Below are 17,775 nucleotides of genomic sequence, written 5' to 3' on the forward strand. Positions count from 1 at the left end.
TATTATGATCATGTGTGATTTGAAACAAACTGTTACAGAGTATACCAGAAAAGTAGGTAGCGCTTGTTTAACAGTTGATTTAATTTTCATTAGTAACGACATATCTACATACACTTTGGATGTGGTTGATAGCATCTCGCATCATAAGGTGGTGTGTCTCTTCTTTCCGACAGGAGTTACGAAGTCGCACAAAAGACAAGAAAAAAACACTAATTAAGGATTTTATTAAAGCTGACAACCCCTCCACACTGGACTGTTTGTGGGACTGTTGTGATAACATGATGAGCAGCGTCATGACACTCTGGGATGCCCTAAAAGAGACTGTTCATTATTGCATTGACAAGTTCGTTCCTGACAAATATGTTCGTACGAATAAAAACAATCCATGGATGACCAGAGAAATTATCCATTTATGCCGTAGGCTAAAACGAGCTAAAAAACAGAAGAAATTCCTCAGCATACCATTACTGACCTAAAAGACAAGCTTGTTACTAAACTTTCCAATGCCAAAGTTAGATAGTTCACTAAATCATTGCCTGACTTCTTGATAGAAAGCACTGATAAATTCTGGCGATATTTAGAAGAGACATATGCTGTACCACATGAAATATTAATTGACAGTTGTCTCGTTAATGATGCCCCAAAAATTGCTGAGTAGTTTAACCATTACTTCTGTTCCCTATTTACCACTTCCAAGCACAAGGCAATGCATGATAACTCTTCCAGTAATGTCTCCCGATTTTATAACATATGAGGGTGTGCAGTGTTTGCTACTTGACCTAAAAACGAAATCCTCAGCTGGTCCAGATAATATTCCGAACACATTTTTGCGCAGGTATGCCGAACCGGTTGCAGATATTTTGACACATTTTCCATCTTTCCTTCGATGATTCCTTAATTCCTGATGATTGGCGTATGGCACGTGTAGTGCCAGTGTTTAAAAAAGGCGATCATCTGAACGTCGAAAGCTACAGGCCTATTTCTTTAACTTGCACGACATGTAAACTAATAGAGCACATAGTCACACATTACATCACCTCCTTTCTTGAAGAAAACGACTATCTGTCACCTTTCCAGCACAGCTTTAGGAAACAATTATCAACGACACTACTGGCCACAACAATTCACGAGTTCGCCGCATCGCTTGATACGGGAAAACAAATTGATGCTACATTTTTGGATTTTAGTAAGGAGTTCGACTTCATCACGCACAGCAAATTCATTTCGAAATTACAAGGTACACGCCTACCTGTTAACCTGGTTAACTGGATTCGTTCCTACCTTTCTGATCGTAAGCAATGCGTACAAGTGAGTGACTGCACATCTGGCGTTCTGCCTGTAACATCAGGAGTCCCTCAAGGTATCATTTTTGGAGCTGTTCTTTTTTTAGTGTACATAAATGACATTGTTACCTCCTTAGATACGTTAAAAGTAAGTATAAAGCTATTTGCAGATGATTGCATACTTTTTAAAACCTTTGTCACTCCCAGTGATCAACAATTCCTACAATCTAACCTCTGTGCCGTTTCCAAGTGGTGTAAGGATTGCTCTATAAAACTAAACAGTGATAAATCAGTCTTCATGTGCATTACACACAAAAAATGCCCTCTTAATTACATGTATTCTCTCAATAATTGTCCTTTGACGGAGGTTGATAAATATAAATATTTAGGTATTACGCTTACAAACCGCTTAACATGGTCAAGTCATATTACTAAAACATGCTTATCCGCTTCGAAAAAGCTCGGTTTCTTGAGGCACAAACTAAAGACAGCTCTATCAGAAATGGGATGGATTTATAAGACCTAAATTGGATTATGCTAGTGTTGTTTGGGGTCCATATCTCAGGAAAGATATTAAGAAACTTGAGATGGTGCAACGAAAAGCGGTCTGTTTTATGTTTAATGCTTACCAGAGAAATGACTCACTGTGAACGCTCATGGCTAGTAATAACATCCCTGTTTTACAACGAAGAGTAATTGCTAGGATGAAATTTCTCCACTCACTATATTTTGGTAAATTTAACATTAAACCGGAAACTTACTTAACACACCGAATTTCTAGGCAAACTAGACATACACATGTTAATACTCTTGAACCTTACTTTGCGCGCACAAATTTTTTAATGTATTCTTTTTTTCCTCCGACTATAAAAGAATGAAATGCGTTACCGATGGAAGCATTTCGTGATTGGGATAATCCTGACTTTGAGAGCTGTGTACCTTTCTGTTTGTGGTGGTGTCTGTGGTGTCCTTTTTTTTTTTTTCATATTGCGTGTCTGTTTGGTTGTGCTTTGCACTTTTGCTCTATCCTGCTGGCTTTTGATTATAGTTATGTATCATACCGTGTTCTACCGTTTCACTGTTTTTTTTTTGCATGTTTTTCTGAATTTCTTTTGTCAATTGCTTTCCTGCTTGGTCTTTCAACCGCAGTATGTTGTAAATAAAATAAATAAAAATTTATGTTTTGTAAGAGCACAGTATGCGTGCTACCAATATAACAATGCTCCAGCTTGGCTCACCTGGTTGAGTGGTTTGTATGCGAATAACTTCGCCCTCAGACAAAACGCACGACGGGCACTAAATATTGAAGCAAACCACTGCATAGGACAACCCCGGAAAAACAAAAGTAGTGCACACCTCAATGTCAGAGATGGCTGAGCGCAGTGCACAAGACCAGTTGATGAGTCGGCAGCAGCGGTAGATGAGCCCTTGGTCATGCAGGCGCACAAATGCTTCCGTCACTGCTTTGCACATTTTCTGCACAAGCAAAGCACCACTGTCAGCACACAGAACCAAGAGAAAAAGCTTTAAATTGAGTCCCCTCCCCATGAAACAAATGCAAATCAAAACACAACATGTCTAGTAAAGAATGGTACTCGCTTTTGAATAGTTCAGTTGCTCAGTGAAATTACGGGCAAGCTCATAGTAAAATTGTAGGTATACTGAACTGTAGGTGACTGAACAGCTTAAACAACTTCTTTTTAAATACGATCCCCACATAACTGTAGTTTCTGAAACATGGCTACATGGTGACATCAGTGATGTGAATGTAATCCCCCTTTCATATCAAACCTTTCGACGCGATCACACCAGTTGACGTGAAGGGGTGGCGATAGTACTCAAAGATAGCTTTGTCGTCAGTGTACTCGCACAGATTGATGACCAAGAAAGCCTTTTTTATATGTAAACTGCTGGGGCCATATGTTTGTCTTGTGCGCTGTCTATCGGCCACCGCCTTCCCCGCCCGAGTTCCTATCACTACTCTATGATTGATTACATGTCATTAAAGTGTCGTCACATCATAATGGCTGGCGACTTTAACCTACCTTCTATCAAGTGGTCGAAAAAGTCTGCTTTATTATTGATAGTCCTCTCTTTGACATTATGTTTTCCTGCAACTTGGAGCAAGTTGTACTTGAGAACACGCGGGTAATTGCCAATCATGGCTCGATATTATATCTTGTATTTCTCAGCAGAGATATTTCTTCGTGCGATGTGGCTGTTGAAAAGGGTCTGTCAGACCACAAGTTGATACTAGTCACTTGTAAACTTGTTGATTGTACGCAAAATCCAAAAAGTTCCGAAAACGGTGAAGGATATGGCGAAAGCTGATGATGAATCCATTCTTAATGTATTGTAGCAGCTAGTCGACCAGCTATACCCCAAACTAATGCCATTTCTTTGTGGCTTTCTTTTAAGAGCACTGTACAGCATTGTTTAGATAACTTCTTTCCTGATCGCCGTATTAAAACAAGGCGAAAAAACCCTTGGATTACCTGCTACATTCTACACTTTAAACGAAGGCTAAAGAGAGCCAAAAAGAGATTAAACAGAAATCGTGACCTCATTCAACAACTCCAAGTTCAACTTTCTTGCGCACTATTTGCATCTCGGAAATAAATATTTTTTATCAACCTTGCCAAGTTACTTAAAGAGTAATCTGGAAAAGATTTTGGTGCTATCTGGGAAATAAAGCTTCTCATTTAGAAAAATTAAAACACAATGACGTAACAGTTACAGACCTAACAGAAATTTCTAACATAATGAACAACTACTTTCATTCCGTGTTTTCTTCGAAAGATGATACAAATCCTGATCTTGTTCCATCCTCGCTAGATTAGATTTCATAACCTTTGAAGGTGTGTCTTCTCTGTTACTGAATATAAAAGAAAAATCTTCTGGGGGCCCTCACGAAATTCCGAACTCTTTCCTGCGTCGATATGCAGAACCAGTATCGCATATCGTAACTATTATTTTCTGTGAATTGATCAAAACGGCAACCTTACCAGATGATTGGCGAATCGCCAGAGTTGTAGCTGTGCACAAAAAACGAGATCACCAGCTGAAAGAAAACTACCGCCCAATTTCGCTGACGTCAGCGTTGCACAAGGTTTTATTGCTCACTTTATCACCGATTTCCTTTAAAGTAATAACCTGTTGTCTTCAGCTCACCATGGCTTTCAAAAACAGTTAACGTGCACGCAGCTCGTAACAACAGTCCACGATATTGCATTGACACTTGATTTGTCTGGTCAGTTAGATTTAATTTTTTTGGACTTTAGCAAGGCATTTGATCGTGTTCCTCATGGAAAACTTCTCCTGAAGCTCCGAAACCTTAAATCTTCCATCTTTCATCATGAATTGGATAGATGCGTATCTTTCAAATTGTGCTCAGTTCGTTGATGTGAGGGGACACGCTTCTAACATATTACCAGTATCTTCAGGGATTCCACAAGGAAATGTACTAGGGCCGATTCTTTTCCTCATAATATATCAACGATTAGGTATATATGGTTGATTCTAATATTAATATCAGATTGTTCGCTGACAACTGCGTTCTATATAAAAAGGTAACCTGTCAACAAGATCAGGTTGACTTGGATTTCAGCCTAACAAAAGTTAGTAAATGGTGTACTTGGTTGTCAATGGTACTAAACCCCAATAAAACGCTCCTGCTATGCATGACGAAGAAAAAAACAACCATTCACGTTTACTTACCATGTACACGGAACACCAGTACATGAAGTAAATGAATATAAATACCTGGGAGTAACCATTACTAACACACTTTCATGGTCCACGCATATAACAGACGTCTGCGCATCAGCTTCACGAAAACTTTGTTTTCTGAGACACAAGTTGAAAAAAAGCACCTCTCGAACTGAAAATGCTCGCATATAAAACGTACATTTTACCAAAGCTAGAATATGCATCAGTGGTTTGGGACCCTTTCTACAAGAAGATATCAAAAACATTGAGATCGTTAAAAGACATGCTGTACGTTTTAGTTTTTGAACGTTTCGATCAACAGATTCTCCTACCAAGTTAATGAAGGAAAATAACATCCCTGTGCTAGAAATCGCCGCAAAATCACGCACCTGAAGTTCTTGCATTCCGTTTATAATGGGAAGGTAAATATACCTGCGCAGACCTACATACAGCCGTTCTTACAACGCGCATCCACGCATCGTCATGTGCATAACCTGCTCCCATATACTGCTTGGACAAACATATTCAAATTCTTTTCCTCTAACAATTCGAATAATTTGTCATCAAATGTCGTTTGTGCTGATGACTTCAAGAAAGCTTTGCTCGGTATGAACATTTACTGAGCCCGAGCTTTTGTGTTCTGCTTACACTATTTATTGTGCTGCTTTCAAAATATCTTACTTCTTTTTGTATTTAAAAATTAAATTAAATTATGGGGTTTAACGTGCCAAAACCACTTTCTGATTATGAGGCACGCCGTAGTTGAGGACTCCAGAAATTTCGACCACCTGCGGATCTTTAACGTGCACCTAAATCTAATCTTTTTGTATAATTATTGAATGTGGCTGCATAATCGAAGTGATTTGTATATATGTGTATATATATGTGTGTATGCATATGTATGTATATATATATATATATGTTTATGTGTGTGTGTGTGCTATACATTGAATTTCATTATTTTACTGTCCCTTCCCTTTCATCTTTTTTTTTTTATTGACCACCCATTGCATATTCTTGTATAATTAATTATTGCTTTTGATGTGTGCATAATTGATTATCTGTTCCTCTCCCCTCCTGCCTGGTCTTTAATGACCACAGCATTTCCTAAATAAAAAAATAAAATATATATTGTAGCCGAATCATAGGCAAATTTAGCCAAGCTGCCCTGCAACTAGGCTACAAGTATATTTTGCACCTACCATTTTGAGTCTTTCATTTTAAGGTGGTGCAGACAAATAACAAACGCTAATTGTAGTGCCAGTCACCACTGCATCTATTTTGCTATTTCCCACTAAAATATTTTTGAGCCCTCCTGTTTAAGCAGGCAACCAATTAGCTCAAGCAAGCGTACCACTGGGGCTTTCTACCCTAAATGAATAGTCACAGATTTCACAGCACTGCATGAAAGTTACTGATGCTGTGAAACACTATTCACATGTTAACACACAATGACCATGCCCAACATACTTAGGCACATTTCTACTTCAATCCACCCTCCCTCACTGGAATGTAGCTGATGGGGCTGTGAATTGATGATAAAGAGTATCACTGTGCAACAGCAATGCAAAATCTGTGCAATGCATTGGCAATCATAGCTCCTTGATCAAGAGAGCCTGACAGGGTTCAAAAGGAAAGTAACTATACAATACTCACAGGGTCCATGGTGAATGTTGCACGGTCAAAGTCAACTGAGCAACCCATCATGCGCAGCTGTTCGTAGATGCGGTCTCCTTTCCTGAAATTACACAGTGTAACCATCAGCACAAAAGATAAATATGCCTAAGCTGCTATTGTATAACTGCCACTCTCTTTACTTCTACAACAGCACACAGGAATACTTAGGGCCACTAAATACAGACGAGATAAACAGGCTGTTTAAAGCATGCATGCTATGCATATGCTAAAGACAAACCTTGATATAACAAACCGCAATTTAACGAATTTCACAATGTAACGAACTAATTTTATTTCCCTATCTTAGTTCCATTGTAAACTGTGTATTTTCTTTCGCAATTTAATGACGTTTTCGGCCATTTCAAGCAGGTACTTGGAGACTGTATGGCTGGTAAATCTGGCAAGAAATGATAAAATGTCCGCTTAGGACAAAGTTATCTTCAAGTATCGTTCCATATAAAAAGTTTGAGTGGCAAAAACAGAGTAGAAGTGCACGTGCCACAACACAGTATACAGGAAACAGCACGGCACCCTTTCTCACATAACAACTTGCGGTGGCCAGGTGCAAGGTGGCTCGGAGAAACACGGGCGCTGATGATTCCTTCAGCGCAAGGGGAGTGGAGACGGGGCGAGTGTGAGGTAACGTGATCAAGCATGCACTAGAGGAGAACAAGGGACACGCGCCTATGTGCCCTCTTCCCCAGTGCGTGCATCTCCTCTCCTATACCCTTGCTGTAGCTGTGCATGCTGTCCATATGCAGGCCACGCGCCGCATCTTGGAGGTGATCTTCGGCAAGTGCAAAGGCCGAACCGAAATGGTTGGTGCGTTTGTGTGCATTCTGTTCCCGCGCGTCTAGTGTTGGTGGTCGCGTAATCTCAAGTTTCTGAGGTGCGGTGCAAAAGTGTTCGCTCACGTTGCGAGAGCGAGTGTTTTTGGTCATCGAGTAATCTTTCCCTGAGCGCGCGTGACACCGATGAAACTACAAACCTTGCTTCAAGTAGCTGTCTCCTTGCTATCGCCATCAGTGCTCCGCCTATGTGGCGAAACTGCAACATTTCTTTTTGTTTTTTTTTAATCTGTATGGTTTTGCACTTTTGTTTTTAATTTGAGGGCGCTCTCTGATGACGGCTGTAGGCGCTAAGCGCGGTAAGCCATTGTGTTCAAGACTTACAGCGTCACACAACGCAACATGCCAATCTCGGGCGCCATGAGCCACGCTGATGCATTGCTCTTGGCTCAATCTGCACTGTGTGCACTGGCGCTCATAACCATGCTACTATAGCGCGACCTTCTTGGGATTTAATCAGTGATTACTGACAAGATACTATCCAGCGAGAATGTTTTGAGAATTTGTGAAATGATTTTCACTGCTGGAACATCAGAACCTCGAATTAACGAAAGTCACGATTTAACGAAGTTTTTTTGCTGCAAGTACAACTTCGTTATATCGAGGTTCGACTGTATTACTCTACAGCATTCTCATGATGAAGGTTGCTTATATTGTGCTGCTGGTCAGTTTATTGTTTCAAATCATCACAATTTTTTTTTCTCTGAATAGACAGATGTTATGCTGAAAGATATTGAAAAGCAGAAGCTTGGACGCTCTATGTTTCCACCTGCTATTTAGAACAAGCCAGAAAATGATGGTAAGTTATGTAGAATGTAAAGGGAAGCTGATACTAATAGCAGCCACCATAAAGGTTCACTTCGAATATTCCTCTCTGAAATAAAACTATCTGTTCTTGCATCTGGCTGGTGTTATTGATTCACCATGGACATTAATATGCATACAGCCTACCCAAACGTAGAAGAAAATAGTTACAACATTTAAGAGTACTTTATGATCCACGATTGAAGGTGTAGTATGCTGCCCCTAAAACAGCATGTAGCCTTGCATTTTACATAGAAGGGCTATAAATGATGCAACAGCAGTTCACAGTGTGCCACATCAAACCTAAAGTGTCTATAGAATCCTAATATAACTGGCATATAATATACCAAATGTAATGCCAACTAGGTACAGTAAAATATTCTCATTAAACTGATTAGGCACTACAGTCAAATGTCAATATAATGAACACGAATATGATGACTACTAAAGTGTAATGAAATAAACCTAAAATTTATTTAGCCATGCCTTATCATTAACGAAACCGAAAATTAAAGAGCCAAAACAATATTGGTTACAGCAAAGTGAATATTTGTTTGTTCACAGCTCAATCTTGTGGCCAAAGTGTAAAATATTCTGCAAAATCAACTTGAAACGGGACATTGTAGACATGCTTGTGTATTTTGGCCAGCGATTTGGCTTGGCTGGCCCACAGCCAGCAAGCCAACGTGTTGATCCCGTGTGACAACACCCATTGAAAAGTCCTGCGTTAATGGAAGTGCAAAGTGTATGTTTTTAATTTAGCATCTAAGTGCCACATTTTAATAAAGCAGCCCATCAACAGGCTGCCAGAGTCCACAGGAGAACCTTTGCTGGCCTGCAGGAGGCATCACACTGGCATTTCTTTCACATAGATGTGACCATGGAATATTTTCCTAAATAATTTTTTTTAAATAATTCTATATCACTATGTATCTTTATAATGAATATTGACTATAAGGAAGGTATTTTTATGCTAAACGCACCTTTGTTATGATGAGGCTTGACTGTATATATAGCATTTTGGACTAATTGTACTGTTTCAGTTTTTTTATGCCTTTCTTTAAGATATGAAAGCGATGATCTTATTTTGGAAGCTTCTACATGTACAGTCGCGTTTCATATGAGCTGCAACATGGTGGGCACGGCCGAAGGAGCCCCAGACTGCACGGCAGCGCCGTGCCATCTTTGGGGCCATTCGGGCACAGCCACTGTGTTGCAGTTTATATTAAACGCAACTGCACCTACGATCAGCCCAATTTTCAACAGCTCTAGGTGAAAATAGGACACAGCAAAAACAACCAATAAATAAATAAACAAACAACAACAAAACACACATACTCTTCCTTCCACTTCCAGACCTCCCGAACGAAAGCCTCACGGCCAATGTCGTGGCGTGTCTTCCCTGCCTCACGCCACAGCTTTTTCTCGACCACTACCTGAGTGGCAATGCCCGCATGGTCACAGCCAGGGTTCCACAGAGTGGTACGCCCTTTCATTCGGTTCCTGTAATTAACACAATTGTAATATCAAATGCCACACTTAGAACTCTCGGGAGAAAAAGTTCGGAGATCACTGCGTAAAAAAAATTGCACTCTTCTAGCAAAGCCATGCAACACGAGATTGACTCAATGCATTGAACTAGTTGAAAAGGCAGACGAGGGCTACGCAATGACTATATGCCTAGGCTGTGAAGGAAAGAAAATTTTTAACATCTGTGGTTGAGATTTTCACTTGTGACTGTACCATCACACCGGAACAAAACACTAACAGGAAGAAATATTGAACACCTCTTACGCCTGATTACTTCAAAGTGAGAGGTGTGATAGCAGTGACTAGTTGGATGCTAAGTGCACTCTGGCCTCCAAACTAAGCCACTGTGAATGAATCGCCATGGTGTCATACACAGCAGTGAATGTGCAAAGGAAAATATGCCTTCAAGTTCACTTTCTCATGTTTGTGTTTCATTCAGGCATGACTGTATATGTCATCACATTGCTAATTTGTTTTAATTTGTGGGGGCAAGTTCATGCTGCTCCTGCTATATTCCTGAATCATAGGAGCTCATGACAGGATGATCGTCATCATGTCAGAGCTGTCACACAGACCACCAGTAGCAGTATTCTTAGTGGAATAAATGGCAACTACGGGTGGAAGCGCTTCAGTTGTCAAGTGGCAAAAGCCCCTAGCGTGCCTGCCTTTCTCTGCATAACGGAAAGCAGGACAGAAAAGGAATTGAGTGTACACGGCATAGCTTGCATACAAGAAAAAAAAAAAAAAAAGGCAGGGGATGCTGTCAGCATTGATATGGTGACCCTTGTCATTCGACTCAAGTTTGCCACATAAATGAGCACTAAGGTGAAGAATGGAGAAGTGCCAGTATCACAGCTATGCCAAAAACAGTGGACATAAGGTATAAGCATTTGAATTCTTTATTATGTATAGGGTCGGTCACACATTTTTCTCTGCAGTAAGACACTGTCAACAATTTTCAACAAATTAAATTTATTGTGAATAAGCCGGACCAGTTGCTCCAACTTGTGCCCCATTTCTAAATGGAACACCAAAATAATTCTCTAGAAAAACCACTAGCTTTCATTTTATCTGTCAGTTGGAACAACTATGTTCACATATGTTGCGTCATTTCCTCTGTTGCCCAAGGACTAGGGGCATGTGCATGAGCATTAAAATTTCAGCTGAAATCAAATTCGAACGCTACACAACCCTTCTATGATATGCCTTTCATAGGGCAGCATGATCAGAGCATACTAGCTGAGAAATATATCCTACAAATGTGCTGAACATGGCAGTTAGTGTCACGGGGGCTGGGCTTTCCTCAAAAGCCCCAGGCCATGAGGTTGGTTACATGAGGGTTGGCCTGCAGTTAGAGGATAACCACTTTGATTGCATCTTTGAAATGTTAAGCAGATTGGTACGGTGCGTGGCACTGGACGGCAGATATTTTTAGTCCCAAGCAGTTCACAGGAAAAATTTCAGGTGTGCAGTGGTCTGTGCAACAGGGTTGTACGTGGCGTGGCTTATATAAAAGGGAAAATGGTTTGGTGATGATACAACTGATTCTATCTTAAGGGCAAATCGTAGAACTTGTTAAAAAGACATAATCTAGACACTTTTTGCAGAACTTCCAAGGTTAAGAAGATTTGTTTCAGATTTTAGTCTAGATACACTGGTATTGTAAGAGCAATCAGGAGTAATAAATTGAACTGCACAATTTTGTACTGATTCTAATACCTTGCATACGTTAGCCTAGTGGGGGTCCTATATTGCGCATGCATATTGCAATTCCATACAGGCGAAGGTGAGGTAGGCTAGTAGCTTCATGGAACAAGATGCCATGCAAAGAAAGCGACACAAATAACCAAGGACTTGGTTGGATTCATGGGCAATATTCACGATATGGCAGAACAAGTTAAGATTATTTGTTAGAGTAACACCTAAGTACTTACATGAGCAGACGGATATTTCAGAGCCAAATACGCTATACTTACATGAAATGTACAATTGCCTGCAGTGAAAAGAAAGTAGACATATTTTTCTGACATGCAGATTCCTTAACAATTGCTTGCACCAAAATTCAATACTGTTATGGTCTCGTTGAAGCAGGGCACAGTCTGAATTACTTGTGATAGGGCGGTAAACAATACAATTGTCTGCAAATAATCAAATATTAGGGGAAGTGCTGGTAGGTAAGTCACTAATATAAATTAAATGGAGCAATGGACCAAGGACAGTGCTCTGGGGTACGCCTCAAGCATATGGAGGAGTTGGAGAGTAGCATTTCCTAGCAAACCAAATTGCAGTAACAAAACCTGCTTATTCAATTTATAACAAGAGGGTTTAGGAAAAGCCTTTTATGTGCGACTTCATAAAATGCTTTTTCAAAATCAAGGAAAAGAGTGTTAACAGGTATGTTTTGTACCAGGTAAGTGAAGTTTTATAAGAAACATTATTTATTTACTCCATCCTCAGAGAAAAGATCCTACTGAGGGTGAGCAGCTAAGGAAAAGTAGTAATGATAATAATAATAATAATAATAATAATAATAATAATAATAATAATAATAATAATAATAATAATAAATTAAGACACCTTACAGGCTTCCAAGAATAAATTTTAGAAAGGATTTGTTAAGTTCAGTTTGCTTACTGTTCCTGCACAAACAATGCCATGTACAAACCCTTTATTTTTTGTTTCTTGCAAGCTGCAGTATTGTAAATGGCAACATGTTATGTGGTAGCATGTGCTTCGTAATATTTTAGTGTGACAGGGAAAACATGGGGAAGGCGGGAGATGGAAATTCAACATGATGAGCAAAACGAGAACAAGGTGAAAGCAGGAGCCAACATTTCGACAAGTGGACTTGTCTTCTTCAAGGCGACATATGCTTTCCTTGCCACAGTATATGGAGGTGGGGTTCTTCTAAAGGGGAGAGGGCGTAAGGTGGGTGGGTTCGGAAACGAGCGAAGGTGTGTTAGCGGCGAGGGTGTCGAGCTTTAGAATCTATTCGCTATGCTAAATTTCAAGCTATAGGCAACAACAGTTTTTTTTACTTATTTATTTATTCAAATACCCAAAAGGCCCCGGCAGGCATTACATAGGGGGGAACAACAGTAAGCACGAAGCAACGCAGCACTACGACGTGTACACAAGTTGTTGACCGTTAACAGCATGTTGAAAAGAAAAACTTAAAATATAAAGACACATAGCAGCAATCATCAACAAACATTCAATTGTTACAGAGAGTAGCGTTACATATACACACATATATAAAATCGGGGGAGGGGAAGGATGAAGGTTACAGCTCAAGGTGACGTTTCAGGCTGGTTACAAACGCTTCGTAATCAATGACAGATGCAATGGTACCAAGCAGAAGATTCCATTGACGGATAGCTAGGACGAGAGGCAAATGAAAGAAGAGATTAGTGCGAGCAAAGATGGGTCTGACTTTGAGTTGGTGGTCAATGCGTGGGAATATGCGATGCGCTGGCGTGAAACGGGACATAGCAAAGGAAGAGTGGCTGTGATATAATTTGTGGAAAAAGGACAGAATGGAAAGCGTTCTGCGTCTTTCAAGAAGAGGTAACTTGAGAGCTTTCTTTACTTCAGTCACACTTGCTGTGCGCGAGTAGTTCTTTGATATGAATCGAACGGCTTTATTTTGAAGAGACTCCAATTTTTTTATTAGGTATGCTTGGTGCGGGTTCCAAATCAAAGAGGCGTAATCCAACTGCGAGAGCACTAATGTGGGGTATGCTAAAATCTTAGTGTCTGCATTAGCTAAATGCAGATTGCGTCTGAGAAATCCGAGTGTTTTAGAAGCCTTGTTAATAACTGTATCTATGTGAATGTTCCATGAAAGGTCGGATGCTAAATGGATGCTAAATATTTTAAGACAGGTACCGATTCTACAGTTATGCTGCTTAGAGTGTAATGACAAGGTTCGGGGTCAGATTTTGTGGTAAATGTCACGACTTTTGTTTTTGAGGTATTAATTTCCATTTGCCATTGCATGCACCAATTGTTAATCTTGTCTAAGTCCAATTGTTACTGAAGTGAAACAGAAGGCTCATTAATTTGCCTGTATATCACGCAATAATCTGCAAAAAATCTGACCATAGAACTGAGGTTATTGCTTATGTCATTAATATAAACTAAGAATAACATAGGTCCGAGTACAGACCCTTGTGGTACTCCAGATTTAACGAGGGAGAGGGTTGATAAATGACCATTAACAAAGATTGATTGGTAGCGACTGGCCAAAAAATTTTTAATCCAAATAATAACCTTTGAATTAATGTTCAGGTTGTAAAGTTTTCTTATTCGACGTTTGTGTGAAACTTTATCGAACGCCTTGGCGAAATCTACAAATACGGCGTCTATTTCAGAGTGAGCATGAACAGCGCAATGAAGGTCAGTAATTAATTCGAACAATTGTGTTTTGCAAGATAGACGTGGAGGAAGCCGTGCTGATTCGCAAAAAAGAAGTTATGCTTCGCCAGATAGCTCAGGTGGCCGATGAGATTATGTGTTCTAGTAATTTGCAGCTGATGTTGGTTAGCGAAATTGGTCTGTAATTTGACGGGTTAGAAGCATCACCAGATTTTAAACCAGGTATGACATGCGCAATTTTCCAGTAGTTTGGGACAAAGCCCGTATCTATTGATTGCTGAAAAATGGCGGCCAAGATGGGGCATATTACAGGCTTTGCTAGTTCGAGTAATTTAGGACATGTTCCATCGGGGCCGGGTGCGGAGTTACTAGGGAGACGATCAATGGCAGAACATATGCCTTCTGGCTTAGTTTGGTTTCTTAGAGTTTCTTTTTCTTCTTTCTGTTTTTTTTTAATTTATTTATTTATTCCATTTCAGTTTTGTTTTTGTTTTCACGAGCATCGGTTTCTGCTGCTCCTTCTATTATCTCTTTCAGAGACACGATAGCCCACGACCACCAGCAAAACAGGTAATAGAGGGCTGCGTTGACACACCGGCTGACACACGGGCGTTGACACGTGATTGACAGACGACCATGTCCCTGGCCTTGTGCACAGCCCTCCTTTATTCTCAATTCGACACCCTCGCCACTAACACACCTTAGCTCGTTTCCGCACCCATCTGCCTTACGCCCTCTCCCCTTTAGAAGAACCCTACCTATATATATATATTGTGGCAAGGAAAGCATATGTCGCCTTGAAGAAGACAAGTCCACTTGTCAAAATTTTGGCTCCTGCTTTCACCTTGTTCTCATTTTGCTCATCGTCTTTAGTGTGACAGGGCATACACTGCGACCAATGCACGCCTGAACATGTACTCTAGAAAAAACAGACGTTGGTGTCCAGCTGCCAAAATGTTTACACCAGCTGAAAGGTTTCTACTAAACAATTTGTCTTAACACAATAAATTAATGAAGCATGATGAGTGTATAACCACGTTGTCCAGATCAACAATCAATTCACTGCGCCATGATTCCCATGAACAAGCACAGGCCCTCCAAAGTCAGGTGAGGTGATCCACACAAAAGCTGCCTGCACTCGTAGGCTTAGGTTTTCATGCCTAATGTTTCTACAGAGCTGTTAAACACCACTCTTGCTCCATGTGCAAATGACAAATAGCGACTATGTTCTCTCAGACAATTGATTGTTGTCATGCCATGACGTTCCGTTTTGTCCACAGTACATAGCCAAGCCAAGTGATGCATCCTGACAGCAACACATTTGTACACCAGGCAAACCATGCGGAATAAAAACCTTGACAACACCAGAAGTGGTGCACGTTTCAATACTGCATCTCGTACTAAATTTATTTATTTATAAATAATGACATTTCCATCATTTAAAGAAAAAAGCTGCAATTTTGATGTCTGCAACTTTGAGGACAGAATTTAAGACATGGCCATATATTCAAGTACAAACCACACAGACAATTCTGATAGCCACACCAGTGCAATGTTGACCAAGAAATCATTTTCTTGTCTAAATCTGCACCACACCTCTCCCCACTGCCACTTTCAGTGACTCAACAATGCACGATTCTGCAAGAGGTTATAACAAAGCAACACTAGGTTGCCAAGCCACGAGGTCAAACAAGGAGAAACAGGAAGTAGAAAGTTAGCTCTCAGCTGCAGTCAGTTATGGTCACAAACGTTCCAAGCCACAGTCGAAAACAATCAGGTAGTAGCCAAAATAAGTCCCCACTGTCAAAATGTTGGCTCCAGGCTGAGCCTTCCCTAGTCTGCCCCTTCTTCAGATAAATTCTCCTTGCTCTGAAGCTTTCCCTGTGCTTCATTCATGCGACGTCATCTGATACATGGAATCAACGGGCAGCCTCTCTTTCGCAGGTTGAAATGCTAGAAAGGCAACAGCAGCAAGCACTCACCAGCGGGTTATGGCATCTTCAACGGCCGAGGTGAGAGCATGTCCCAGGTGTAGGGTGCCAGTGACATTGGGAGGCGGGATCACCATCACAAAGCGCCCTTTTGGATTCTCAGCCAAGATGTCTCTTCCCTATGCACATGCAGCAGAGTAAACAAATTCAGTGAAGTGCCAAGTGTTGAAACAGTGAATTGCACCAGAGTGAGAAACCTAAAGCAGTACCGAAACTCCCACTGCTGTTGCACTAAAGTTATGCAAAATACAGTAAACTCTCAGTTGTGTGAACGTCAGTTTAATGAGTATATCAGAATAATGAACTTTTAGAAAATCCCAGGTGGTTTTCCTATGTAGTCTATGCATAAATTTTTCAGTTATACGAATTTCTGAACAGCAAATATTTCAGTTAAACTAACTTGATCAGTGGACCTACGCTCATTTTTTTAAATCAGTTTAATGACGCTTTGCACTCTGCAGCTCATCGCCCCCAAATTGCCCCTTTAGTGGTGTAACAGCAACACCGGCTACAATTAGAAACTGCTGGCATAAATCCTGCCTTTCCCACCTGTGCGATGAAAGTGAGCAAGAGGAACAGCGCAATGAGGTGATCGACACCAGGATGTGAACAGAGGTCTGTCACCAGCTGGATGTTGACAGCAACACTTTGTTTGAAGACTATGTGCGGTGTGACAGTGAGCTTGTTACCTGTGCTGAACAATCAGATCTGGAAACTGTTTCCAGTGTTCGTCCCAAAGAAGAGTGCGACGAGGAGGATGCAATGGCAGAGGCAGATTCAAATCCTGCAACTCTAGTCGAGGCTGTAGGATGCCTTGGCAAGCTGTGAGACTTCCGCGTCTCACCAACAAGCTGTGCCAGAGGAATCGCACAAAAACAGACTCTCCGGACAGCTTTGTTATTTCCTGCGCTTTAAGAGCACCAGTGCAAATGAAAATTCGATTTTTTTTTTCAAAATGAGATAGGCAGCAATGTGACTGTTACGCACTTCGTATATATTGATTTGCATAACTCAATAAATTGCATTTCACACTTCTCAGTCGATGTCTGCTGTGCCTTAGGCTGTCCAATATTCTAGTGAATATTCAGTTGAGTGAACTTTAAGTGAACTATTTCCTTGGGTCCCTTGAAGTTCACTCAAGTGAGAGTTTACTGTAATGCAAAGGACAGAAACACACATGTAAATGAAAAAGCATGCACAAGGTGAAGCACATCACCTACATCATAAATTGTGCATCATCCCCCCCCCCCCCCCATCACACAAATTATGTACAAGCCAGCATTCATACTACAGCAAATTCAAACAAATTTCTGCTAGACGTAAATTTCTCGGCCACACTTCTCTGAACAAATAAGCTCCTCACTTCTTTGCTCAATGTGTGGAATCAGGAGCTCCTATTCCGTGATGACAAAGTTGGTGCTTACTGCTATGTGATGACACTTCTATGTTACGCTTGTCAACAAACATCAGTCCTGTTTCATTAAGAGAATGCTTTTTGTGGCAACAAAACGAGTGATTCACAAATGACACACAAAACACCTTTGGTGATTTCAGCTT

The 17,775-nt window shown here is 40.6% G+C and overlaps 1 protein-coding gene across 1 annotated transcript in view; it reads right to left on the reverse strand.

Annotated features, from left to right (window-relative positions):
- Nucleotides 1-17,775, reverse strand: part of ValRS (Valyl-tRNA synthetase) — a 110,520-nt gene that overhangs the window by 80,041 nt on the left and 12,704 nt on the right. Inside the window, exons 4-7 of the mRNA XM_050166785.3 lie at nt 16,210-16,337; nt 9,659-9,823; nt 6,648-6,729; nt 2,640-2,759 (exon numbers count right to left, since the gene is read on the reverse strand). Of these exons, the coding sequence (XP_050022742.1) occupies nt 2,640-2,759; nt 6,648-6,729; nt 9,659-9,823; nt 16,210-16,337 (495 nt within the window). The remainder of the gene's footprint in view (nt 1-2,639; nt 2,760-6,647; nt 6,730-9,658; nt 9,824-16,209; nt 16,338-17,775) is intronic.

Source organism: Dermacentor andersoni, chromosome 1, assembly GCF_023375885.2.
Source record: "Dermacentor andersoni chromosome 1, qqDerAnde1_hic_scaffold, whole genome shotgun sequence".
NCBI classification, from domain to species: domain Eukaryota; kingdom Metazoa; phylum Arthropoda; class Arachnida; order Ixodida; family Ixodidae; genus Dermacentor; species Dermacentor andersoni.